The sequence below is a fragment of the Microcaecilia unicolor genome, chromosome 9 (genome assembly GCF_901765095.1).
Source record: "Microcaecilia unicolor chromosome 9, aMicUni1.1, whole genome shotgun sequence".
NCBI lineage: Eukaryota > Metazoa > Chordata > Amphibia > Gymnophiona > Siphonopidae > Microcaecilia > Microcaecilia unicolor.
This window is the reverse complement of record NC_044039.1, coordinates 193,309,474-193,335,043: the sequence shown is the minus strand read 5'-3', so window position 1 is coordinate 193,335,043 and position 25,570 is coordinate 193,309,474. Positions and strand designations below refer to the sequence as shown.

General features: G+C 43.9%; 1 protein-coding gene across 5 annotated transcripts in view; it reads left to right on the top strand.

The window, feature by feature from the left end:
• The window catches only part of PPP2R5C (protein phosphatase 2 regulatory subunit B'gamma), a 289,245-nt gene that overhangs the window by 194,589 nt on the left and 69,086 nt on the right, over positions 1-25,570 (top strand). For 4 of the 5 annotated variants that reach the window (XM_030215541.1, XM_030215539.1, XM_030215543.1 and 1 more), the window contains one exon: positions 13,613-13,666. The exons of the other annotated variant lie outside the window; for it this stretch is intronic. In XM_030215541.1, coding sequence (XP_030071401.1) covers positions 13,613-13,666 — 54 coding nt within the window. The remainder of the gene's footprint in view (positions 1-13,612; positions 13,667-25,570) is intronic. 5 annotated transcript variants of the gene reach the window in all.

Sequence of the window (25,570 nt, the reverse complement as noted above, 5' to 3'; positions counted from 1 at the left end):
TCGATCTCTGTGCCAAAAAGCAGTTAAGGTGTGGAATTTGGGTACTTGGTGTCCTGGCATAATTGCTAAGTTATCACCTGGACCTCCACAAATGGTCCTCGAGAAGGTTGGAACAGTGTTATGTGCTGCTATGACAGTTGTCCTTCAGTGGAAGTTCTTGGTAATTTAAGTGACTTTTGAAGCAATTGCCATATCCCCCAAAGCAGGTTTGGACTGCTGAAACTTAGCCATGTCAGGACAAAAGAACATGTATGATGCTAAATATCGGGATGTAGATCTCTACATAGTCAAATGATGACTAGGAATGTAGCAACCAATGCTAAACACAAGCTTGAATAAGATTAAACTGGAGCTAAAAAGGGCAATGACCTTATAATGACATGGACTGGAAAATGTCAGACTAATATTTCTAGCGTCTGTCTGTGAAGTGCGTAGGATTGCCTTTAGGAAACTAGTGTGGTACCAAGAAGGGTTCATATCATACTTGTCTAGAGCAGTACCCCTGATTTGACAGGTTTGGCTAGACATTCCTTCAGAATCTATTTGGAATCAAACTCCATCCCCGCTAGGCTCTTCACTTTTAGTTCTAGACTGCATTCTTTAAAAAATAAAAGAAAGATAAATATGGTCTGTTGGCATTTGGCTGCACCAGTTGTTACATTGTTTTCCATTTTTCTGTGGTAGGCAGCCTGTAGCTAGGGAGTCCCATACATGATAATTTATAAGTCTGTCTTATCCTCAGAGAAAAACTGAGGTAGTTACCTGTAGCAGGTATTGTCTGAGGATAGCTGGACAAAGAGCTTCTTCCCAAACTATGGGCGAGACCCCAAATGGGGTCATAAAACCCATGTTTGGTGTCGTGACTTGGATGAATTCTTCATAAGTGTATCATTATTATGCATTTCTGGGGGGGGGGGGGGGGGGGGGGGGGGGGTAGAGACACTATTCCATTTGGTTATGATCATGGGGTCACAGCCAAAGAAAAATTGACAAGCACTGCTCTAGCATGTAATGAACCAAGGAGATCCCACACTACAGTAGCAAGCAGGAAGTCACGCATACATAGTAGGCCTGCTCAAATGTGTCTGGAAAGATTGCAAGAGTAGTGTTTTCCGCATCGGGCTCCATCCATGACGTCACCTGTGAGGATTTATGTCCTCGGAGAACACCTGCTAGTTGTAAATAATTGTCTTAGTACAAGTTTAAATAGTTGTGTGAAATTTTAGCACACATTTTGTTTTATTACATTGGCTTTATAATCTTCCCCCAGTGGGGCATTCCTGAAATGAATCTATTTGCAGCAGTCCTGAACAGAAAGGTGCCAGTCTTCTGGTTTAGAAAGAGATTAGAAGGTAGGCAGTAGTTCCATTTAATAAAAACCCTATTATTAATTTATCCTGCCTTTCCAGGTAATGCTCAAGGTACAAACATTCTCTATTCAAAGAGCTTATAATCTAAATGGATAACTGAGGCAGGAAGTAAAGTTGCATGCCAAGATCACAGGGAGTGAAAGTGGAGAAGCAAGATTAGAGCTCTGATTTCCTGGTTCTCAGCTCATTTTTCTAATCAGCAGACCACTTATTCACTTGCCTTTTCCATTCTTTAGGGATGATATTCTGTATGAGTATCCTACAGTAACCCTAGTAACAAAAACTGATAGATCTAAGAAAGAAACATGAAACTATGGTACTTGTAGCTCTTTTTTGACTTGAAAATATTTGTTTCGCAGTTCTCTTAAGAAACCAGTTTGTGAAATGTATTGACCTCTCTTAAATGTGCAAAACAAGGAATGGTTGTTCCATCTTTACATCTGATCACTTGCTCTCATATTGTTGGTGTTGAAGAGGATGTATCTGACTTTCCTGAATCTGATCTGATCTGATTCAGGAAAGTCAGATGTGTTCAAAGGTTTTCTGACTCCTTGAAAGAAGTGCACTGGGAGCTCTTAGGTTTCAAATAAATGAGATTGCCATCTGGTGTGAAGGCAGGGACTTAGATACTTTCTCAAGCTCCACATACAAATTGCTTGAATAGTTTCTGTATCTCTAAATCCAGCCTAAAAACCAGCTACAATAAGATACTCTTCCATGCAGTTGTCACTTATTTACCAGTATGTGGAAACATGAAATTATATTCAACTGGAGTGACTGCCATGTAAAGTTAAACACCAGCCCCGGCACTTAACTTTGTACATACATTCAGCGGCACTATACATTTAACTTAATACCACTGGGTATAGAACTAAGCAGTATCTACTACCACTGGCTGTTTGATTTAGGCCAGCTATTGATCAGGCTGAATAATACCATCTGGTGCTGCCTCTGCCCCTTCCCCTAACTTGGTTCTTTATGTGGCCAATATTTGGCCATTTAGTAAGTTGAATATCCCAATATTATCCATAAAATAAAATAAAAAATACACAGATGAGCGTTATGTTCACCACCTGCCAGTGAATACATAGCTTGTTCTGAATATTGGTCCTCACTATTTCTATTCAGCCTTTGTCATCAGATTTCACGTAAGTCTTAATTTAATTGAAGCTTCCCACTAATGAGCTTATTTTCGAAAGAGATCGCCGGCCATCTTCTGACACAAATCGGGAGATGGCCGGCGATCTCCTGATCCCGGCCAAATCAGTATAATCGAAAGCTGATTTTAGCCAGCCCCAACTGCTTTTCGTTGTGGAGCCGGCCAACCTTCAAGGAGGGTACAGAAGGCGGGGCAGGGGGGCGGGACGGGGCGAGGCGTGGTTACGAGATACCCGGCTTCACCCCATAATGGAAAAAAGATGGCCGGCTCAGACGAGCATTTCGCTGACTGCACTTGGTCCATTTATTTTTAGGTCCAAGTCACAAAAAAGTGCCCCAATTGACCAGATGACCACTGGGAGGAAACGGGGATGACCTCCCCTTACTCCCCCAGTGGTCACCAACCCCCTCCCACCCAAAACAAATTAAAAATCAAAAGTTTTTTGCCAGCCTGAAATGTCATACCCAGCTCCCTGACAGCAGTATGCAAGTCCCTGGAGCAGTATTTAGTGGGTGCAGTGCACTTCAGGCAGGTGGACCCAGGCCCATCCCCCCCACCTGTTCCACTTGTGGTGGTTAATGTTGAGCTGTCCAAAACCCACTGTACCCACATGTAGGTGCTCCCCCCTCACCCCTTAGGGCTATGGTAATGGTGTAGAGTTGTGGGGAGTGGGGTTTGACGGGGATTTGGGGGGCTCAGTACCCAAGGTAAGGGAGCTATGCACCTGGGAGCTATATATATATATATATATATATATATATATATATATATTTTTTTTTTTTTTTTTTTTTTTAATTTCTAGAAGTGCCCCCTAGGGTGCCCGGTTGGTGTCCCCTTATGCCAGATTTCATCATAGTGTAATGCTGTGTACAAATTCGTAGTAGTAGTAGTTAAACATGTTAAACTGCTGCCTTAATTAGGCATCACTGTACCAACATTTTTTCTAGGCCATATGCCTATAAAGGTGAAATAGCTCTCCATGGTTTTTGATTGCAAGAAAATTGTTACTTTCTATCTAGAGTAGATTCAAGGCAGTAGGAAATCTGTCCAGCTGTTTTTGTTAATACCAACAGACCTGGTAATGCAGTGACAAAAGGCACTTCCCAATTGGATAGCCTATGGCATCTTATTACACCTGGGCAGGATTGATTTTAGAGACATGTCATAACCCATCGTGTTAGAGCCAAGGTAACATCAGTTACAAATCTAAATTCAGACTCCCTTGAGATTTTATAGGGTTTCAGAGTAGAATTCAGGCCGCACAACCACATTTCTTTATAATCTAACTTGTTAGGATAGTGAGAATGGTGCCCTTCAGTAGCCTTTTAAAGGTGCAAAGCCCATTTTCCTTCCACTTATTGCACATTTGAGGTTTCAGGCGGTTTTTCCTATGTAAAAATAGACAATACAGAATGGATTTTTGCCAACGAAACTATTCCTGAGTGTTGGTAATCCTTTTTGTTTTCTCTTATTTTATCAATGGGAATTCTTAGCTAGGGAGCCCAAGATGGGCTTGCTTTCTTAAGAGAAAATAATGTTGCTTACTTATAGCATGTGTGTTCTGAAAACGACAGGCCTCTCTAGTCATACGTACTTTTTTTTTCCTTCCCTTGAGAGTTATTGTCTGCATTAATATATGTTTGTTGAATGGAAACTGAAACTGTTTATTTATTAGGATTTATAGTTACTGCAGAATTGGAAGTCCTCTGCATACATAGAAAAGACACCCCCCCCCCCCCCCCCAGATATTCAGCCAGTGGCGGTCAGCATTTTTTTTTTTTTTTTTTAATGGTTACCAGCTGAATTAGCCCCCAACATTCAGTGCCAGGCCATGTCTGGGCAACAGCACTGAATATTGGGGGCTAAGTATGGGTGGGCAGGCTGCTGGAGCTTATATGGGAACTGGCTGAATATCGGCTGGGACCTGCATAACTTTTTTTTTTTTTTTAATAAAGCCCTCCCAGCTTCCTTCCTCCCCCCCCCTCTGCTCCCCCACACCCCCAGCACTCCAGATGTCTAGGTAGGCCTACCTGTCTTCATGATGGTCCAGCAGGGATCCAGCCCCCTTGTGGCTACCTTTCAAAATGACTGTCGCATTGCGGCATACTCAAGGGAGCTGTGCTCCTGCCTCCAAAGACCCCCACTACACCACCATGGATAGACATCGGGAAAGGGATGGGGGCAGGAATGTTAGTTCATGGGTGAGGGGGAGGAACTTAGGAACATGGCAGTGGGGTTCGGAGGGAGTATTGGGAGGATTTGTGTTTTTAAAAAATCATTATCTGGATGCCGGCCCAATATTCATTGCTGGCCCCGCATAGCTAAGTGGCCTAATTTAGGACATCTTTTTTTAACTGACCTAAATTAGGCCTCTTAGCTATGCAGGTGCCTGCACTGAATAGTGCCAGCACCCACATAGCCCCAGGCTCCTCCTCAGTGCCGCACCTCACCTAACCACTTTTGGTTGGGCGGCTTGTGGGGATATTCATCGGCACCCTCTCTTTAAGGCAGCAGAAAGCAATTTAAGTGGGCAGAAGAGGCTTTTGCTTGCTTAAATCGCTTTACCAGAACTCTCAAATTTGATTTAGCTTGGTGGCATCAGTGATCAATTTATTTGACAGTTTAATATGTGGTGTTCTAGAATCAAGCCTTTTAAGTTAAATATATATATATGCAATTTTCTTTACATTAGTCACTTTATTTTCTAACTCCTCTTAATGCTAAGTAGTAGTAGTAGTAGTAGTACCTATCTATATGCTCCTTCTTTGCTTATACCCTATGTATGCTGTCTATTAAAACACTCTATTACGTACTGTGTTGACATTGTAAGTAGTGTACTATGCCATACTTTGTAATTTTATTTGAATATTTTTACTTCTGTAATTGTCTATTATGTTTTATTCTTACTGTACACCGCCTTCCAAAAAGGCGGTAAATCCTAATAAATAAAAAATTATATATATTAATATTGTTGTGCAAACCAACAAAATAAGTGATGTGTCTGAGAAAACCTCTAAATATAATACGCTAAATCTAAACAATTTAGAGCAGTTTTTATGTGCCTAAAGAGCATTATATCAGTAGATCTTCTCTACTTTTATCACTCATTACACCACATTATCCCTGCATCATGTCTCAAACAATGTTGCATTTATGTAGCATTGAAAAGTAGAGCACTTTACAAATTACAGGTACATTGAGTTCCTCAGAAAGATTTCAGTCTGAATACCTCAGACAGTGAGAAGGAAAGTGACTTCCCAAGGCCACAATGAGTCAATTGAAGAAGTAGGATTTGAACCATGTATTCTGATTCATGGACCTTTTTTATTTTTATTTTTTTGCTTGGTAAATTTCCTCCTCTTCCTCTGGGCTTACTACTCATTTGGGAGCCAGGATTGTGATTTGGTGTTATAAGCCTGCATTCCCAACTTCATGGAGATTTTTCACCTGTATATTGTACACCCTTCCAATTCTCTTAGCCAGATTGCTGGAGTGACATTTCTTGGGCATGAGCCACCTATCTGGGCTCCATTTGAAGCCCTGCATTTGTGGGCCCCAAGGATGACCTGTAGATGTTGTTCTCCGAGGACAAGCAGGCTATATTATACTCAGTTGGGTCGGCGATTTGCACCGGTCCGGGAACTGGCATTTCACATAGCAAAAAGTTTGCTAGAACCTTTTGAGCACGCACGTTCCTTTTTCTTCTGCGCGAGGAGCAACAGTGAGTTTCTGGGGCTCCTCTATGTGCCCAGGAAAGAGCCTTGACCATTGTTTCAGCAAATGTTTTTGTATTTTCTTCTTTTTCCTCTTTTTTTTTTTTTTTTTTTTTTTTTTTTTTTGTTTAAAAAAAAAAAGTTGGTAAATACCTTTATTTTCATTAGTTTATTTTTTCCACGGTAAAGTTTCCTTTATTTTCCGTTACGGCCATTTTTAGGCTGCTTGACCGGGTCCTTCCCTCCATTTGTGCCCTTTTTCTTAGCACAATCGAGACTTTTGATTTAGCTGGTGCTGTCTTCCCTTCAATGTCATCAAAGACTCCCAGTGGCTTCAAAAACGCTGCACTTGGTGCAACCAGACCATCTCAGCCACCGGTACCCATTCGTGGTGTATCCAGTGCCTTGGACCCGACCATAGCCCAGCTCATTGCGCCCTTTTTTTTTTTTTTTTTTGTTACATTTGTACCCTGCGCTTTCCTACTCATGGCAGGCTCTATGCGGCAGGCAATGGAGGGTTAAGTGACTTGCCCAGAGTCACAAGGAGCTGCCTGTGCCGGGAATCGAACTCAGTTCCTCAGTTCCCCAGGACCAAAGTCCACCACCCTAACCCACTAGGCCACTCCTCCACTCAATGCAGAAAAGGACTCAAGTGGCTCGAGAAGCCCAGAGAGAAAAACTTTTTGGGGCTCGGTCCAGTCCTTCGGCATCAGAACCGAGGTCGGCAGCATCGACATCGAGGGACACATCGTCGGGAGTGGAGGTAGGCATGGCTGCTGGGAGGTCACGGTATACTGGGAGCAGTGAGACATCGAGTGGGTCTCCACCTGCCTCGAGGCCTCCTGCTGTGCAGCCCCCCCCCCCCGTAGCGTCTATCGTTGGACCCGACCCTGAGGTGATGTGGGGATTCGACGTCGTCCTCGGTGAGGTGCATCAAGTGAAGGCTAAGAAGCACCGACACCTTTCCCCTTCGACGCATGATGCTGGGAGCTCCAGGGTGCCAAGGGATTCAGCACCCGAGAAGCGTCGATGCCGGGAGGATCGCTTCCCATTCATACGAGAGGTGCCGATGCGTCGGTCTCTCAGCAGCCTGGTTCCTGTTTCAGAACCCCAGGCGATGCTCCACCGGCCCTGCAGCCTCTTTCGATGGCGGCTCTCGACGAGCGCATTAGGGCCTTGCTTCCAGAGCTTCTGGAGGGACTGCTGCATACATCGACGTCGGTGGTGTTTGCGCCTACCGCGTCGCCTGCTGCTGTCTCTGGCCCTCTACCTGCGGTGAGGTTTTCGAGCTCGGTGCTGCTTGCGGCTCTGGTATCGGTTGCCACCCAGGTCAACTCCCCATCGACATCAATGTAGGAAGCTTCGCCGCAGTCCATGCGGGAGTAGGCCCCTTGACCACCATCAAGACCATGGGTCTTTGGCATCGAGGCGGGTTCAGTCTCTGAGGTCACTGAAGGAAGTGCTTTCCGATACCGAGGAGGAGCGCTCGTGGGAGTCAGAGGAAGATCCCAGGTACTTCTCCTCAGATGAGTCCTTTGGGATTCCCTCTGAACCTTCCCCTACACCTGAAAGGAGACTGTCTCCTTCTGAGAGCCTCTTCTTTTCCTCTTTTATACGGGAAATGGCTCAGGCCATTCCATGTAGGTGTGGAGGATGAGCCCAGGGCTGAGATGCTCGAGGTCCTGGACTACACCTGTCCACCTAAAGAGGCAGTGAAAGCCCCTTTGCATAAGGTACTCCAGGAAGTCCTTATGCGGAACTGGGTGTCCTCTCGGTCTGGCCCCATGATCCCTAAGAAGACAGAATCCCAGTACTGGATCCATGGTGAACCTGGGTTAATGAGGTCTCAGTTAACCCATAACTCCATGGTGGTGGACTCCGCCCTCAAAAGAGGCAAGAATTCTAGGAACTATGCTTCGGCGCCCCCAGTCAGATTAGCTAGGACCTTGGACTCTTTTGGGAGGAAAATGTATCGGGCTGGTATGCTAGCTGCCTGTATCCAATCATACCAGCTCTTCGCGAGCATCCACTTAACGTAATTTGGTGCAGCACCCTTTTAGTTTGGTCAATGCCCTCCCTCCTGAGCAGGCCTGATTCTTTTCGCAAGCTTGTCAGGCTGCAGAAGACGTGTTGTAAATTTCTGGCCAGGGGCGCATACGACACTTTTGATGTGGCATCCAGAATCTCTGCTCAAGGTATAGCAATGCGCAGACTCTCATGGCTGCGTGTTTCTGACCTGGATCACTCAGTCCAGCAGAGAATAACGGATGGTCCTTTCCAGGGGGATAATCTTTTCGGAAAGAAGCTCTGGTTGACCAGATCAAGAAGCACGCAGATGCTACGGCTTCTCTCTCCCGCGGGGCGCCTTCTGCTACCACCTCATCAACTAGGAGGTATTTTCATGGACCATGGAGTGCCCCCTATTCCAGGCGTAGGTACACTCCGGCGTCTCGCCAGCCTACTCAGGCTCATTTCCAGCGCGCTCATTCCCATCAACAGCGTGTACCCAAGGCCCCTACTGCTCGCCAGCAAAAGCAAGGGACGGGCTTTTGACTTGCTGCAGGAAAGCATAGCAAAACTAAAAGTGTCCGTACCGGACGACTTGCCGGTCCAGGGGAGGTTAATGATTTTTCACCAAAGGTGGCCTCTCGTAACCTCCGATTGGTGGGTTCTTCAAATAGTTCAGTTAAGATACACCCTCAATCTGGAATCCAAACCTCCAAAGTGTCCACCGGGAGCTCATTCATACAGCCCCCAGCACAAGCAGGTACTTGCAGAGGAACGCTCCGCCCTTCTAAAGGTCCATTCGGTTGAACCCATTCCACCAGGGGAAGAAGGGCTGGGATTCTATTCCAGGTACTTCCTTGTGCAGAGGAAAATAGGGTGGATGTGTCCCATCCTAGACCTAAGGACCCTGAACAAATTCCTAGTCCGAGAAAAGTTCAGGATGGTTTCCCTGGGCACCCTTCTTCCCATGGTTCAGGAAAACGATTGGCTATGTTCTCTGGACTTGAAGGACACTTACACTCATATCCCAATACTTCCAGCTCACAAGAAGTATCTTCAGTTTCTGCTGGGAATGCAGCACTTACAGTACTGTGTACTGCCCTTTGGCCTGGCATCTGTGCCCAGAGTATTCACAAAATGCCTGGCAGTGGTTGCGGCGTCGCTACGCAGGCAGGGAGTGCATGTGTTCCCTTATCTCGATGATTGGCTGATGAAGAGCACCTCATAGGACGGTGCTCGAGAATCCATGCGGACAGCTATTCAGGTGCTGGAACTATTAGGGTTCGTAATAAATTACCCCAAGTCCCATCTTAATCCAGTGCAGAAATTGGAATTTATTGGAGCATTGCTTGACACGAGAACAGTTTGAGCCTATTTCCCCGAGACTCAGGCAGACAATCTTCTGTCCCTGGTGTCCATGGTTCGAGCATCTCAGCAAGTCACAACGCAGCTGATGTTCAGACTCTTGGGGCACATGACCTCCACAGTTCATGTTACGCCCATGGCATAACTGCACATGAGATCTGCTCAATGGACCCTAGCTTCTCAGTGGTGTAAAGCCACCGCAAACCTAGAAGATGTCATCCGTCTGTCCACCGACTTTGTTCATTCTCTGCAATGGTGGACAATTCGATCCAATTTGACCATGGGACATCCATTTCAAATTCCTCAGCCACAAAAAATACTGATGACTGATGTATCTCTCCTGGGGTTGGGGGCTCATGTAGATGGGCTTCACACTCAGGGAGCCTGGTCCCCCAAGGAAAGAGATCTTCAGATCAACCTCCTGGAGCTTTGAGTGATTTGGAACGCTCTAAAGGCTTTCAGAGATCGACTGTTCGACCAAATTATTTTACTTCAAACAGACAATCAGGTTGCGATGTACTACACCAACAAGCAGGGGGGCATCGGATCGCCCCCTGTGTCAGGAAGCCGTCCAGATGTGGCTTTGGGCGCACTGCCACGGCATATTTCTCCAAGCCACTTATCTGGCAGGCATAAACAAGTCTGGCCGACAGGCTGAGCAGGGTAATGCAACCTCACGAGTGGTTGCTGAATATAGGCTTTGCCCACATGATCTTCCGAGAGTGGGGCATCCCCTCGGTGGATCTTTTTGCCACTCAATCCATTCACATGGTCCCTTAGTTCCCTATTCATCTGGAGTTGTCTTCCAAGGAACTGTGGCGATTGGAGTGTTTCGTGACCCTCATCACACAGAATGAGGGGTCGCTTCTACATCCCAACCTCCATTCTGTGTCTCTCGCAGCCTGGATGTTGAGAGCTTAGAATTCACATCCTTGGGTCTTTCGGAGGGTGTCTCCCGAGTCTAGCTTGCTTCCAGGAAGGATTCCACTAAGAGGTATTACTCTTTCAAATGGAGGAGGTTTGCCGTCTGGTGTGACAGCAAGGCCCTAGATCCTCTCTCTTGTTTTACACAGACCCTGCTTGAATACCTTCCACACTTGTCAGAGTCTGGTCTCAAGACCAACTCCGTAAGGGTTCACCTCAGTGCAGCTAGTGCTTATCATCGGCGTGTAGAGGGTAAGCCTATTTCTGGACAGCCTTTAGTTGTTTGCTTCATGAGAGGTTTGCTTTTTTCAAAGCCCCCTATCAAACCTCCACCAGTGTCATGGGATCTTAACGTCGTTCTCACCCAGCTGATGAAAGCTCCCTTCGAGCCACTGAATTCCTGCAATCTGAAGTACTTGACCTGGAAGGTCATTTTCTTGGTGGCTGTTACTTCAGCTCGTAGGGTCAGTGAGCTTCAGGCCCTAATAGTGGATGCAGCTTATACTAAGTTTCATCACAACAGAGTAGTCCTCCGCATTCACCCTAAGTTCCTGCCCAAGGTGGTGTTGGAGTTCCATCTGAACCAGTCGATTGTCTTGCCAACATTTTTTCCCAATCCTCATGCCCACCCTGGCGAAAGCAGCTTGCACACCTTAGACTGCAAGAGAGCATTGGCCTTTTACGTGGAGCAGATGAAGCCCTTCAGACAGTCCGCCCAGTTGTTTGTTGGTTTTGATCCCAATAGGAGGGGAGTCGCCATTGAAAAGCACACACATCTCCATTTGGCTAGCAGATTGCATATCCTTCACTTATGCCCAAGCTGGTATGTCTCTTGAGGGTCATGTCATGGCTCACAATGTCAGAGCCATGGCTGCGTCGGTGGATCACTTGAAGTCAGCCTCCATTGAAGAGATTTGCAAAGCTGCAACATGGTCTTCAGTCCACACATTCACATCACACTACTGCCTTGAGCAGAATACCTGACGCGACAGTCTGTTTGGGCAGTCGGTGCTGCAGAATCTGTTTGGGGTTTAGAATCCCAACTCCACCCACCTATGCCCATTTTATTCTGTTCCAGGCTGCGTTCTCAGCTAGTTGTGTATATTCAGGTTAATCTATGTTATGTTCTCGCCGTTGCGAGGTCCAATTGACCAACCTTTGTTGTTTTGGGTGAGCCTGGATGATAAGGATACCCCGTGAGTATAATACAGCCTGCTAGTCCTCAGAGAAAGCGAAGATACTTACCTGTAGCGGATATTCTCGGAGGACAGCAGGCAGATTATTCTCACATACCCGTCCACTTCCCCTTGGAGTTGTTGCTTCTTTTTCTCTCTTTTTTACCCTTCACTGAACTGAGGAGGAAGGCCTCGCGGCGGTAAGACACTCAACGCATTCGCGGTCCAATGCACAGCGCTCAGAAGGCTTTAGCAAGCTTTTTGCTATGTGAAATGCCGGTTCCCGGGCCAACACGGATCGCCAACCCAACTGTGAGAATAATCAGACTGCTGTCCTCGAAGAATACCTGCTATAGGTAAGTATTTTCACTCTACTGCACAACGACTGAAACTCCCTTCCTCCAGCTTTGAAGACAGCCTCCACAGTATACCTAGCACTGGCCTACTTTAGCAGTGGAAGATTTAACCCAGGAATCGATAACAGATCATCCGCCTATCAATACATGGCACTGAGGTAGCAGACCAACTCTTAGTTCATTACTCTCTCTATCTACTGTCAGTCTTGATTTGGGGGCAGTTTTCAAACTGTCCACATTGGGGTAAACACTATGCATACACTTTATTCAAAGCAGAAGTAAGCATTTAAAAAGATTGTTGTCGTATTCAAGGTACACAATCATTTGCACCTGCTTTTTATGCAGGTAGAATTTTGCTTGAAACGTATTCACATAGATTTGAAAATGTAATGTATATATGTATACACATGTACTTTTTGCCCCCTAATCTAAACACATCCCAGGAATTACCTGCTCACAGTGTGGCTAGAGGTCCATGCATTATGAAACAGCGCACAAACTTAAAGCTGCATTGAGGATGGATGATTTTCAAACAGCCCATTTATACATGCTTTTTACCTGTAGAAAACATTTCAGAATGTTCTCTGGTGTTTTTTAATCATGTGTGTATCAGTTCCGTTATATATGGTGATGGTGTGAAGCTTATTTTACAGATAAATGTACTACAGTAGATTGTTTAATTACTTTACCGAAGATACTCGCATATAGGTCATCTTTACTGTGTCACACCCTAACCTCTGAATTTTAAATGATGAGAAAATTCCATGATTCACGTTTAGGTGGCTATCCTCCCTGTGGTCTAGTGTCTCATCTCGTTGTCCCTCCCCCTACCCTTCCCCATGCAGCCCACTCTGACCCTGATACCTCCTTCAACTCTCCAAGCACAGAACCTTCCAGTAGAAGCCTGCACTCAAGCACTGCCACATCCTGCTGTCTCCCTGACAGGAAATTCATAACAGAAGCTTCCATGGTGCATTTTCTATAAGAGAAAAGGCAGGACGAGGCAGCAGACAAGAACGGACTTCTACTGGAAATCTTCATGCTGGTGCAGGTCACCTCTGGAGCTCCGGAAGAGGTATGGGGGATATTAGCCACATGGGGAAGGGAATGGGGGAAAACGTTGGCCACGAGAATAGGAAAAGAGATGCTGGATTTGGGGGGGGAGGGGGGGAGATAGGAAGGGGAAGGACCTAGGAGAGGTGGGCAAGGGTATGGAAATGCTGGACCAGGGGGGGGGCAAGGGTAGGGAAATGCTGGACCGTTAATCAACTTGCATATCAGTTTCCTCCCTGACTTATTTTCAAATTAGTTACAAATTTTGCGACCTATACACAAGTGTCTACAGTAAATGTCTGGTTTTCACTGCTCTCTTTAGTCAATTCATACAAGACAACAGAAGATGCTCCCAAATTTTGGATATGCAAGAGAGCAGTTAAAATGTTTATAGTGGTATTCTGATGTAGTTTGGATGTTAGTGATTATTTTCTTATTAAAGTATGGGTATTACACTTACTAATGTTTTTGTTTTGTTTTTTTTGTTTAGCTGGCGTACTGTGTAGTTCAATTTTTAGAGAAGGACAGCACACTTACTGAACCAGTAGGTTTATTATTACTTTATAATAAATGAATTCAATGAAAATAATTACAACAGTTTTATTTGCAGACTTGTTTGATTTATAGTTCAGAATTTTGAGTTGATGTTGCCTCCAAAAATGTCAGATTTCTGCTTACAAAAGTAATCTAAACTTGTTAACAAAGCTTTTTTCTAAACAGGAGGATCTCTAATACTAATGACAGTTTACTTCATGGTTCTTGGTTTATTTTTATTTGATGGTGTTCCAGTTTATCTTTTTATTTTAATTTTATTTGTATAAGTTTCTAATTATAATCACTTACTAATTCAGTGATAGAGGAAATATGGTAATACAAAAAGAGGGAAATTATATTTAAACAAGGGAAAAAAAATAAGAGTACAGCAATTGACCACAACACAGGAAACTGGATCCAAGGAAAGGAAAAATATTCAAAGAAAAAAATAATATAGGACGTTAATATCCTCAGCCTTCCCTATCTTCAATATCAATATCTTCAGCCTGCCCATATAGTGTTTTTCCAGCTCCAAAAGCTGAAACATTAACTTTCAATTCCTTCTTCACAGTAATAAGCTCTAATAGTTTCTTAGGATCAAAGAACATACAAGATTTAGCATTAAAGAACACTACACGAGCACAGGAAAACTTCAACACAAAGGTGCTCCTAAGGCCAACATTTTGGGACACAAGACCAAGAAAGCCTCTTGCCTCGGTTATGCATCTCTAGATAAATTGGGATAAGCTCGCATTTTTAACCCATGGACAACTCATGCATATGCCAGAAATACAAATGTAAAATGTTATTGCGATCAGGTTCCAAAGCAAAAGTTGCTACCAGTGTTCTCTTTGTGATCACTTCCAAGAAGGATTCTAAACATTTTTCTCTATTGTTCACCATTTCTGTCTCCATTACATAGAGAGAATGATCTTGGACCAAAGGTAAAATGGCTTCAGCTGGAATTTTTAAAACTTGCATAAAATATTTCTTCATCACATCCACCGGTGAAATAATGGGGACCTAAGAAAGTTTAAAAATCATAGATTATTCCTTCTAATCTGATTCTGCAGATATTTAACCTTCCAATGTAAAAAGGTCTTATCCTTCACAAATACATTACTGATTTCTTGTACTTCACTAATCTTTAGTTCCATCTCTTTCAGTTTGGCAGTATGGTGGTCTGTTTCGTGAGTCTGGATAATAAGTCTCGGATACCACAGTCAAATCTTCAACTAATTTAGCAGATAATTTTAAGAGAGAAGTATTCTGTTCATAAGTGGTGTCCCAGAGAGCCTCATGGGTTACTATAGCAGGTCTAAGAAATTCCTTCAACCCAAATTTAAAAGCAGAGCCTCCCTCAGCATAGGGCTGTTCAGTTACACCTCTTCTCCTTGGAATGGCTCCTTCCTGAGGGAAGACACTGCAGCGGTGGCCCCTCTAGTTAAATGGCGAGAGTGAATTGTAATCCAACCCCCAACAGGCATTGCTCTACACATGGTACTGCTTCCAGGTGGAAGAGGTGCTGCTTGATCAAAAGGGCTCAATGATCCCCCATTCATTCTGCTGCTGATAGCTTCAGACAACAAGAGGGCAGAAGAGGGAGTTGGCCCAGGAATTTCTGATACCCAAAAACCTTGCAGTATAGTCTGCTGAAGCGGGATTCTAAAACAGACACCAAGGGAATTGCCCAAATCTTTCCCTTCTGTTTGCCCATATCACACAGACAAGTGTTGCACCAGCAAAATAATACCAAAACAGCCAGGAGCATCAGCATCTCTGTCCTATCATGATGCCATCTTGGATCCTCTTATGTTTCAACGGTTTTTATTGATGACAAGTCATACATCACAATTTCTCCTCTGCACAACAATTACAAAACAATCTTCTTATTTCAAGGCTGGAACATAGCAAAAATAAACAGCTATATAATATTACTGACAGTCCTCAAATGTTTTAGTTTTAACCCCCTCTCCTCCCCTGTGTTTTAGTTCCCTTGTGATTGAATCTATGTAATAAACTTGTCACGATATAAAGTGGGTGCAATGACAATACAAATGATAACCTATTACAGGAGTCATACTACAATTCAATATAATATATCGTAAGCGGTAAAGGGCCTTGTGTCTGATTCTTGGATCCTCTTATTTTATTTTTTACAGTTTTATATATTTACATTTTTGAAATGGAATGACGTTTATTAAAAACACTTCAGTCATTTCTTTGCAATATGGGTATGAAGGTGCAAGGGAGTGGTTAACTAAGGCAGGTTTAGGGACTCCTGCCTTTTTCTTTATTTTATTTATTTACAACGCTTATAACCTTCCAAATCACCATGGGTCAGGTCTAGGTGCAGTCAAAAATTATAATAAACAAAAAGCATAATAAGGCACAAAGTCAGAAGAAACAGATGGTTTATAACAAAATGCTAGCAAAAATAAGCACTTCTAAATAAATAGGCCTTTAAAAACCTACAAAATTCGCCAATATCATCTGCATTATGTAATGCCACTGGGAATAACTAGTGAGGTAATTAAAGTTTGACGACTCAAAGCTTTTCAAATTTGTTAAATTACAAGAGGATTGTGGAAAAATTGGGAGACTGGGCACCCAAATGACAGATGACTTTTAATGTGAGCAAGTGCAAAGTGATGCATGTGCGAAAGTGGAACCTGAACTATAGCTATGTGATGCAAGGTTCCACATTAGGAGTCACTTACCAGGAAAAGGATCTAGGTATCAGAGTTGATGATACGTTGAAACCCTCTGCTCAGTGTGCGGCGGCTAAGAAAGCAAATAGAATGTTAGGTATTATTAGGAAAGGAAAACAAAAATGAGGATGTTACAGCCTTTGTTACCGCTCCATAGTGTGACCGCACCTCGAATAGTGTGTACAGTTCTGGTCACTGCATCTCAAAAAAGATATAGTGGAATTAGAAAAGATACAGAGAAGGGCAACGAAGATGATAAAGGGGATCGAACGACTTCCCTGTGAGGAAAGGCTGAAGCGGCTAGGGTTCTTCATCTTGGAGAAAAGATGTCTGACAGGGAGATATGATATAGGTCTATAAAATAATGAGTGGTGTGGAATGGGTAGATGTGAATCGCTTGTTTACTCTTTCCAAAAATACTAGGACTAGGTGGCATGCAAAGTAGTAAATTTAAAACAAATCGGAAAAAATATTTCTTCACTCAACGTGTAATTAAACTTTGGAGCTCATTGCCAGAGAATGTGGTAAAAGCAGTTAGCGGGGTTTAAAAAAGGTTTGGATATCTTCCTAAAAGAAGAGTCCGTAAGCCATTATTAAGATGGACTTGGGAAAGTCCACTGCTTATTTCTGGGATAAGCAGCATAAAATGTGTTGTACTGTTTTGGGATCTTACCAGGTACTTGAGACCTGGATTCGCCACTGTTGGAAACAGGATACTGGGCTTGTTGACCTTTGGTTTGTCCCAATATGGCAATGCTTATGTTCTTATGTAAGGGAGGTGTATAATAAGGAAAGGCTCGTGATCGGGTTAGAGTAAGCCTACCATCAACCTAATGAGCCAAAGTCCACATAGACTGGGACATATGCGTCAGCTGACTCGTTAAATGCAGCTGAAGAAGCAAACATAAACAATCAAGAATGATATAAACAAAAATTTCCATTACATAGCTTCATACTATTCCAGAACCTGTGGGATAGTTGTGTCCATCAACCAGCAGGTAGAGATAGATATGTCTTAGCTCGGTTTTCAGTTCTCTATCTTGGCATCCAGTCCAGCTCTTCAGTATTTTCTGTCTGCAGCAGGTGAATGGACACACTTTTCAGCCTCTGTTTCCAAGTTCTTTGCTCCTGGTCCAGTTGGTCATCTGATTCCCAGTTGAGCTTCGCAGGTGACTTGAGTCTGCAGTCGTATCTGGAGGTCTTCAGATCCCTATCTATGGTGCCCCGTGAATTTTCTTCTTCCCTTCTCTCACCTTTCCCTTGTTTCCTGTGGAGCTCTCCTTTTCCAGCAGAACAACCTTTAAAAAAAAAAAAAAAAAAAAAAAAAGTTGCTGGTTAGTGTGAGACAGGCTCAGGACTGATACTCTTTCTTATCTGTGGTAAGACTTGTGGAGACTGTGACTTTGGGAGGAGCAACTGTCAGTGTTTCGTCTGACTAAAGCTTGACTCAGAACCACTTAAAGAGCTGCAAGTTCTACTTGGTTCAGGGCAGGGATCCTGGCTCACCACGTAGGACATGTGCAACGCTTGTGGTTGTCGGGGTGAATGACAGCTCCCTGCAGAGGCAGTTAAGTGGTGCTTCCGCTGTGGGAGCCGCCTGCATCGGGGGGAGGGGGTTTGCAGTGTGTGAAAGCTGGGAATCCTGTGGGATATGGAAGAAACAGTCAGTGGCAGCACATCTTAAGATTTGGCGCAACATCTGAAATATGCTGGGGCCTTCAGGTTGTCTTTGGAGTTTGTATTGCTGTCTTATACCAGGCCTATTTACTGAAGCAGGGACATTCAGATGCTTCAGTTTGTTGCCCTTCTGCCCCTCCAGCTTCTAGGAGATCTCATTTAGACCTCCAGGATTGGGCAAATGAAGCTATCTCTGCTTTTTCTTCCCTATCTGACATGGTCTCGGTCTATTCAGAGGAGCCATCACTGAAACGCTGTTAGGGGAGGAGAGTTCCCTACTGAAGAGGGGGATGATCCAAAAGTACTGAGGTTGTTTCATAAAGAGGAGCTTAGAACTCTTATTTCTGAGGCACTAGCAGTTCTTTCTGTTGAGGAGCCTTCTGCTTCAGCATCAGGATTTCCATCTTCATCAATAATGAGGAGTTTAGAGGTCCCTTCTAAGTCCTTCCTGATGCATCCAGCCATTCAGGATCCAATTACAGCAGAATGGGTATCTTAGAAATATAGAAAACTGTAGGCATATAAAGACCATATGGCCTGTCCATCTTTCTGTCTCCCTTTCACTCCCTTAGAAATCCTATGTACTTGGGTCAAGCTCTCTTGAATTCAGATACTATTTTAGTCTCCACCACTTCCACTGGGGGGCCATTCCATGAATTAACCACCCGTTCCATGAAGAAGTATTTCCTCAGGTTACTTCTGAGTCTATTCCTTTTCACCTTCATCCTATGCCCCCTCATTCCAGAGCTTCCTTTCAAAAGAGACTAGCCACATGTGCATTTATGCTTCATAGATAAATGTCTGTATCATATCTCCCCTCTCCTGCCTTTCTTCCAAAGTATACATATTGAGATTTTTAAATCTGCCCCTATACGTGAAGACCATTGACCATTTTAGTAGCCACCATCTCTACCGACTCCATCCTGTTTATCTTTTTGAAGGTATTGTACACAATATTCTAAATGAGGTCTCACCAGACCAGAGTCTTATACAGGGGCATCATCACCTCCTTTTTCCTACTGACCAATCTTCTCCTTAAGCACCCAAGCATCCGTCTAGCTTTCGCCATCACCTTTTCTGCCTGTTTGGCCTCCTTAAGGTCCATCACATATGATCACACCCAAGTCCCGCTCCTCTTTTGTGCACAAAAGTTCTCCCCCCCTCCCCCCCCCCCCCCCCCCCCCCCCCAAAAAGAGCTATCATTCACTCATGTTTTTGCAGCACAAATGCATGACCCGGACATGGGGCTGCAAGTGGGAAGAGCCATGGCTCGACTTGCCTCTACCCATTAGCTCTAGAGGAGAAAGATAAATTGCAGCATTACAGTGTGTGGACTCCCTGGTTATGGTGGTGACTAAGACCACCTTGCCGGTGGAAGAGGGTATTGCCCTAAATGACCCACAGAATGGAAAGTTAGAAGGTTTGCTGAAACAAGCCTTTGAAGTAGCCTCCTTGGGTCTTCAAGCACCACTGTGCAGCTCGTTCGTGGCAAGAGCATGCATGCATAAGTGGCATCAGCAGTCGGCAACACAAGATGTACGCCATAATGCCCAGCTGGAAGTGGGGCTCTACTTGACGGATGCTATTTATGACATGACGTTACGGGTTACAGACTACAGTATGTCTTTGGCTGTCATGGCACTTTGGCAACTGTAGTTGTGGCATTGTGCAGCAGATGCAGCATCAATCATGTCTAGTTAAACTGCCCTTTAAGGGCAAGTGGCTATTTGGAGCAGATCTCAGTAACTTGGTGAAAGAACTGGGAGAAACTAAGCCACAGCAGTTGCCAGAGGATAGGCCGAAAGCCTCTGGTCATCTGTCTTCAAGGAGATTTCGTGACGGCAGACAGTACCAGCCTAGTCAGCAATATGGTCAGAAGTCCCGCTTTCAGGCACACCCATCGTTCTTTCATGCAGACAGGAAGTCCTCCTCTTAGCTACAGCGCCCAATGATCTGAGGCAAGTCCACTCTTCTATTCCTTTGGTGGAAGACATCTTCAGCAATTTCGGGAGGAGTGGGCCAAAATCACAGCAGACCCATAGGTTCTGGATATTCTTACAGAAGGTTACAAGTTGGAGATCTCCCACCCGATCATGCAGTCTCCTTATTGCAAGGGAACCAAGATGGTTGAGGTTCAGGCCATCGTGGATTCCTTGCTGGAGCTCTGGGCCATTGTTCCAGTTCCCCAGGCCAAACATGTACAAGGTAGATACTCAGTCTATTTCATTCTTCCAAAGAAAGAAGTCACCTTTCATCCAGTCTTAGATCTCAAAAGTCTAAACCGCTGCCTCCAAGTGTCCTTCTTTTGCATGGAGACACTAAGAGTAATCATAGCCTCAGTTCAAGCGGGAAAATTTTTCACTGCCCTCAATCGCAAGAAGGCATTCTTCCATATATCCATATGGCTGCCAAATCGGAGGTGTCTACATTTTGTGGTGCTGGGACATTACTTCCTGTTCACAGCTTTGCCCTTTTGTCTCACCACGAGTCCAAGAATTTTTACCAAGGAGTATCTGGGCATTCTATTCAACACAGCATGGGAGAGGATTTTCCTCACAGAGCACAGGAGGTCTAAGCTGGTTCAATAGAGTCATCTTCAGTCAGTGACGACGGCGGTGGAAGTGGTATAGTGGGTAATTGCTCATATGCGGCCATTACAGGAATCTCTTCTCAGCCACTTGTCTCCAGTGTTGTGGAAGTATGGCCTTCATCTTCTTTGGACGCTGATTGTCAGATGGACTATGCAGTGGTGGTTGTTGCGCAAGAATATTTTCACCGAAGCTCTCATTCCAGTAATACAATGGGAGGTGATCACAGTGGATGCCATCAGATTGGATTGAGGAACTCATTACAAGTTCCATCCGGCACAGGGCACGGATTGAACAGAAGTCTCTGTGGTCGATACATTGCTTAGAGCTCAGGGCATTGCAGAATACCTTGCGTGATTTTGTTCTCTTTCTGGTGGGAGCCCCTAATCTGAGTGTTCTCCAACAAAGCGATGGCTGTGGCTTAACAACAAGCAAGGTGGACCCACAGCTATCCAGTGGTGGTGGAGGCAGCCTCCCTCATGAGTTGGCCAGAGAAGAATCTTCTCTGCTTGTTGGTAGCTCACATTGCGGGGTCCATGAATGTGGAGGTGGACTTTCTTAGCAGGCACTTCTTGGACCTGAGAGAATGAGAACTGTCCAGCCAGAGGTTTCGGCTGATAGTCAACTGATGGGGTTCTCCACTTCTGAACTTGTTGGCAACAAAAAGGAGTTCCCAAGATCTTCAGCTGTTGGAAATGACCAGGCTCAATAGGGATCAGCATGCTGCTGCAGCCCTGGCTGGTGACACATTTACTGTATGTCTTCCCTCCTTGGCCCGTGGTAGACGCATGTGAAAAAGGATTGCATTGCACCGGGGTTGAATAATTCTCATAGCCCCAGTTTGGCCTCAGAGGCCATGGTACACAGATTTGATTGCACTTCTGGACAGGGGTCCCCTCCATCTTCAACAGGAACACAGCCTACTGAAGCAAGGTCCGGTGCTAATGGTGAATCCGTGCCCCTTTTGGTTTTATGGCTTGACTATTGAAAGGACTTGGTTGAGACAAAAAGGTTACTCTGATTTTGTCATTGCTACCTTGCTTCAGTCTCTGAATCGCTGTACTGCCATGGCTTATGAAAGGATGTGGAGGACATTTGAGGGCTGTTGTTCTGAATGCGGACTATCTCCCATCTCTGCTCAGATCACGCACATCCTAGCATTTCTCTAAGCAGGTCTTCAGAAAGGATTGGCATTGGGTTCTCTGAAAGTTCAGATTGCAGCTTTAGACAGTTTCAGGGGTCAGTTACAGAAGATGTCTCTTGCAGTTTACCCGGATATTGTTCAATTCTTGTGAGGAGCAGGCCACTTATGGCCTCCTTTTCGTACACCATGTCCAGAGTGGAACCTTATTTTAATACTTTGGGCTCTTCAGAAGCCTCCTTTTGAGCCACTACACTAGGTTTCCTTGAAAGATCTTACATTAAAGACAGCGTTCCTGGTGTCTGTTGTGTCGGCATGTAGGGTTTTGGAGCTTCAGGCTCTCTTGTCAGAATCCCTTTTTCGGAGGCGGATCTCCCTGTGCACAGTTCCTTCTTTTCTTCCGAAAGTGGTATCAGTATTTCATCTCAACCAATCTGTGCAGCTTCCATCTTTTCGCAGAGAGGACAAAGAGTTTCACTATTCTTCCTTGAATCTTTTTGATGTGCGTAGAGTCCTCATTAGTTATCTGGAAGTCACAAATGAGTTTTGCAGATTAGATAGACTGTTTATGCTTTTTGGTAAACAGAGGCTTGGCCTCGACTTCCAAGCCCACAATGGCTTAAGGAGGCTATTGTGTCGGCTTATTTGCTTGCGGGGAAGTAGGCTTTTCAGGTGTATAGTGACAATCCTGGGTGGAGACTACCTTACTGTCTTCAGTGGATATTTGCAAGGCGGCGACATGGTCGGTGACACATACCTTTTGCCAGACACTGCAGGGTAGGCATTGGTGGAATCGGCGCCAAGATCCCACTCATTCTAAGGATTACTTTTAAACATCTCACAGGTTCTGGAATAGTGGGAAGCTACGTAATGGAAGGGGAAATTAGGTATTACCTGATGATCATTTTCTTTCCATTAGTTCTTTCCACTTTTCAGTGGCCTGCCCAAGGTTTCTGAGATGTTTATTTGGTGCAGAGTAATGGGTTAAATAACGATTGTCATCTTGCATAGTGCTTCCTGCATATCTCTTGTTCTCTACATGTTATCCAGAAATGAGATATGTCCACACATGTTTGCTCGTCTGATTAGTGTTAGTGAGATGTTTATTGTGGTTGTGTTTATTCTAAGTTTCTCCTTACTACTTGTCTAAGTAAATACTGAGGAGCTGGACTGGATGCCAAAAGAGAGATGTCTCAGCTCATTTTTCAGTTCTCTATCTCCACCTGCTGGTTGATGGACATAACTATCCCACAGGTTCTGAAACAGCGGGAAGGACTAATGAAACGAAAATTATCAGATAAGTCCTAATTTCTCCGTAACCACTTTATATTATATATGTTGCTCAACTGACAACCAGTTAAACATTCTCCCTTTGCCACATTCCTATTAAATTCCTAGGCCCTCCTTCTCTTGATCCCAGAACTTAATCCCCCTCCCCTTCATTTTTGTCATTTTTCATTTGCCCTATTTTTGGTCTTTTTTTTTTTTTTCTCTTCTCATTCCTCCTAGTCCTTACTGCTGATCACTGTTTTTGTCCCATTCTCTTCTCCTTCCTGTGCTGCTGCTACTTGAGAACTCTTTTCCTCCCCCAAATTTTATATATATTTATAAGTATATAAATATATATAAGTATATATATTGGGGGGGGGAGTGCTGTTTTATACATAGTAATGTAGAATTGACATGACTTAATATGTCAAAAGATGTAAATTTTGCTGTAGAATTGGTACACAATTTCAGAAACTATGCTACTCTTGACCCACAATCTACTTCTGAACTGGCACAGAAACCTAGGGGCTGTGCCTTGAAATCTCTGCTTCCTTTGCCTTTCCTGGAGTTCTTAGGGGCAGCAAGAATCCTAAATCACTAACAAAAATTCTATGCTGCCATAATTACTGACAGTAGTAGGATTTTGCCACTGCTGATAAGTTACCCTTGACAGGCACAAAAGTTTAGAAATGATAACCCTGAAAAGCAAATGCTTACCTATAAATATAGTTCTAGACCATTTTTCTGATATCAAAGCTACCTAAAATTAGTTTTTAAAATCTTCATGCAAATGCTCATTATGGGAGTACTTTTAAAAAGAGTGATGCCTTCTTACACCTGTAAAAGAACTTTTATAAATTATCCCAAGGGTTACATGTGTAAAAGTATACACGGTGTAGAGAAGATGCATACTATTACACAAACCATGTGTAAGCTTGGTAAGGAATGCAGTTTCAGCGGAAAGCAGGCAGTCACAATTTACGCACATTTATAAAATACACATGTCTGTGTGTATTTCACATGAGAGCTTTGCAAAGCAGCAGAAATCATATTTAAATTGAAGAAGCAGGCATAAATGTTCATATCTAAAATACGTGAACACGTATTTTATAAATGTGCGTAAATCTTGAGTGCCTGCATTCCACCTAAATTTTGCCTCCACATGGGTTGTGTAATAGTTATCATACTTTTACATGCATAACCCCTGCAGTAATTTTATAAAAACCCCTTAGGGTACATAAGAAAGCCTTTATGCACCAAAATGTCTTTAAAAATGTACCTCCATAATAAGCATTTTCAGGTTTTACAAAACATTTTAGGTAACCCTCAGTCATTATTCATTCCGTTGGATGTAAGAAAATAATAGTTTAGAATGCTGTTTTCCGAAGTCCAGTCCTGGAGTACCCTTTGCCAGTCACGTTTTCAGGATATCTACAATGAATATGCATAAACTTGATTTACATACACTGCTTCTATTATATGCATATCTCTTTCATTCATATTCATTGTAGATATCCTGAAAACATGACTGGCAAGGGGGTACTCCAGGACCGGACTTGGGAAACACTGCTTTAGAACCTTTGGGTCTATAAAATTGCTCCCTGAAAACTGCAGAAATTATGGCTATAATGAAGCTATGTTTATTTACCCAGCTTGTACAGTGTGCATTCTGTAAATGTTGCATGTAAATTTCAACTCCGCCTACATACAGCTATACCAGTCGGGTACAAGTATGATTATTTATCACAATGTGAGCTTGTATGTATGTTGGGGTGGGGGGGAGTCATTTTAAAACATTTTATGTGCGTATGCTGGGATATGTGCATGAAAAATCCTTTATAAAATGTCAATATTGAAATAGACCATATAGAGCTAGCAATGCCATGCAGTAAACGTGGTCCTCAAGCTGTTTGGAATTGGGTTGCTGCAACAGGGAATGAGGTAGTTCCCATCATCTCACAATAGCAACACCCTGATTAGACTAAGGGTATATGCATACCAGGCTCTAAAAAGAGCTATAAGAATTGCCCATATTGGGTCAGACCAAAGGTCCTTTTAGCCCAGTATCCTTCTAACAGTGTCTAAGCCAGGTCACACGTATCTAGCAGAATTTCAAAAAGTAGCACGATTCCATGCTACTTACCCTCTCTAATGATAGGCAGAGGCCCAGGCCTACTTTAATAGTTTATGGACTTTTAAGAATTTGTCCAAACCTTTATTTAAACCCCACTATGCTAGCTGCTTTTACCACAAGTTCCAGAGCTTAACTATACATTAAGAGTAAAAAAAAATATATATATATACTAGTGGAACCATGCCTGTTTTCTCAACAATGAAACGGGCCCTAGGAAGGCAGTCATGTAAGCTTTTTTTTTTTTCTCTCTCTCTCTCTCTCTCCCCTGCCCTCCCCTCCATGTCCAGCGATTCTCCTCTTCCCTGCCCGCCCATCTGTATCCCGCGATTCTCTCCTCTACTGACCTTCCATCCATGTCCATCAATTCTCCTCTGCCCGGCCCTCCCCTTCCCTT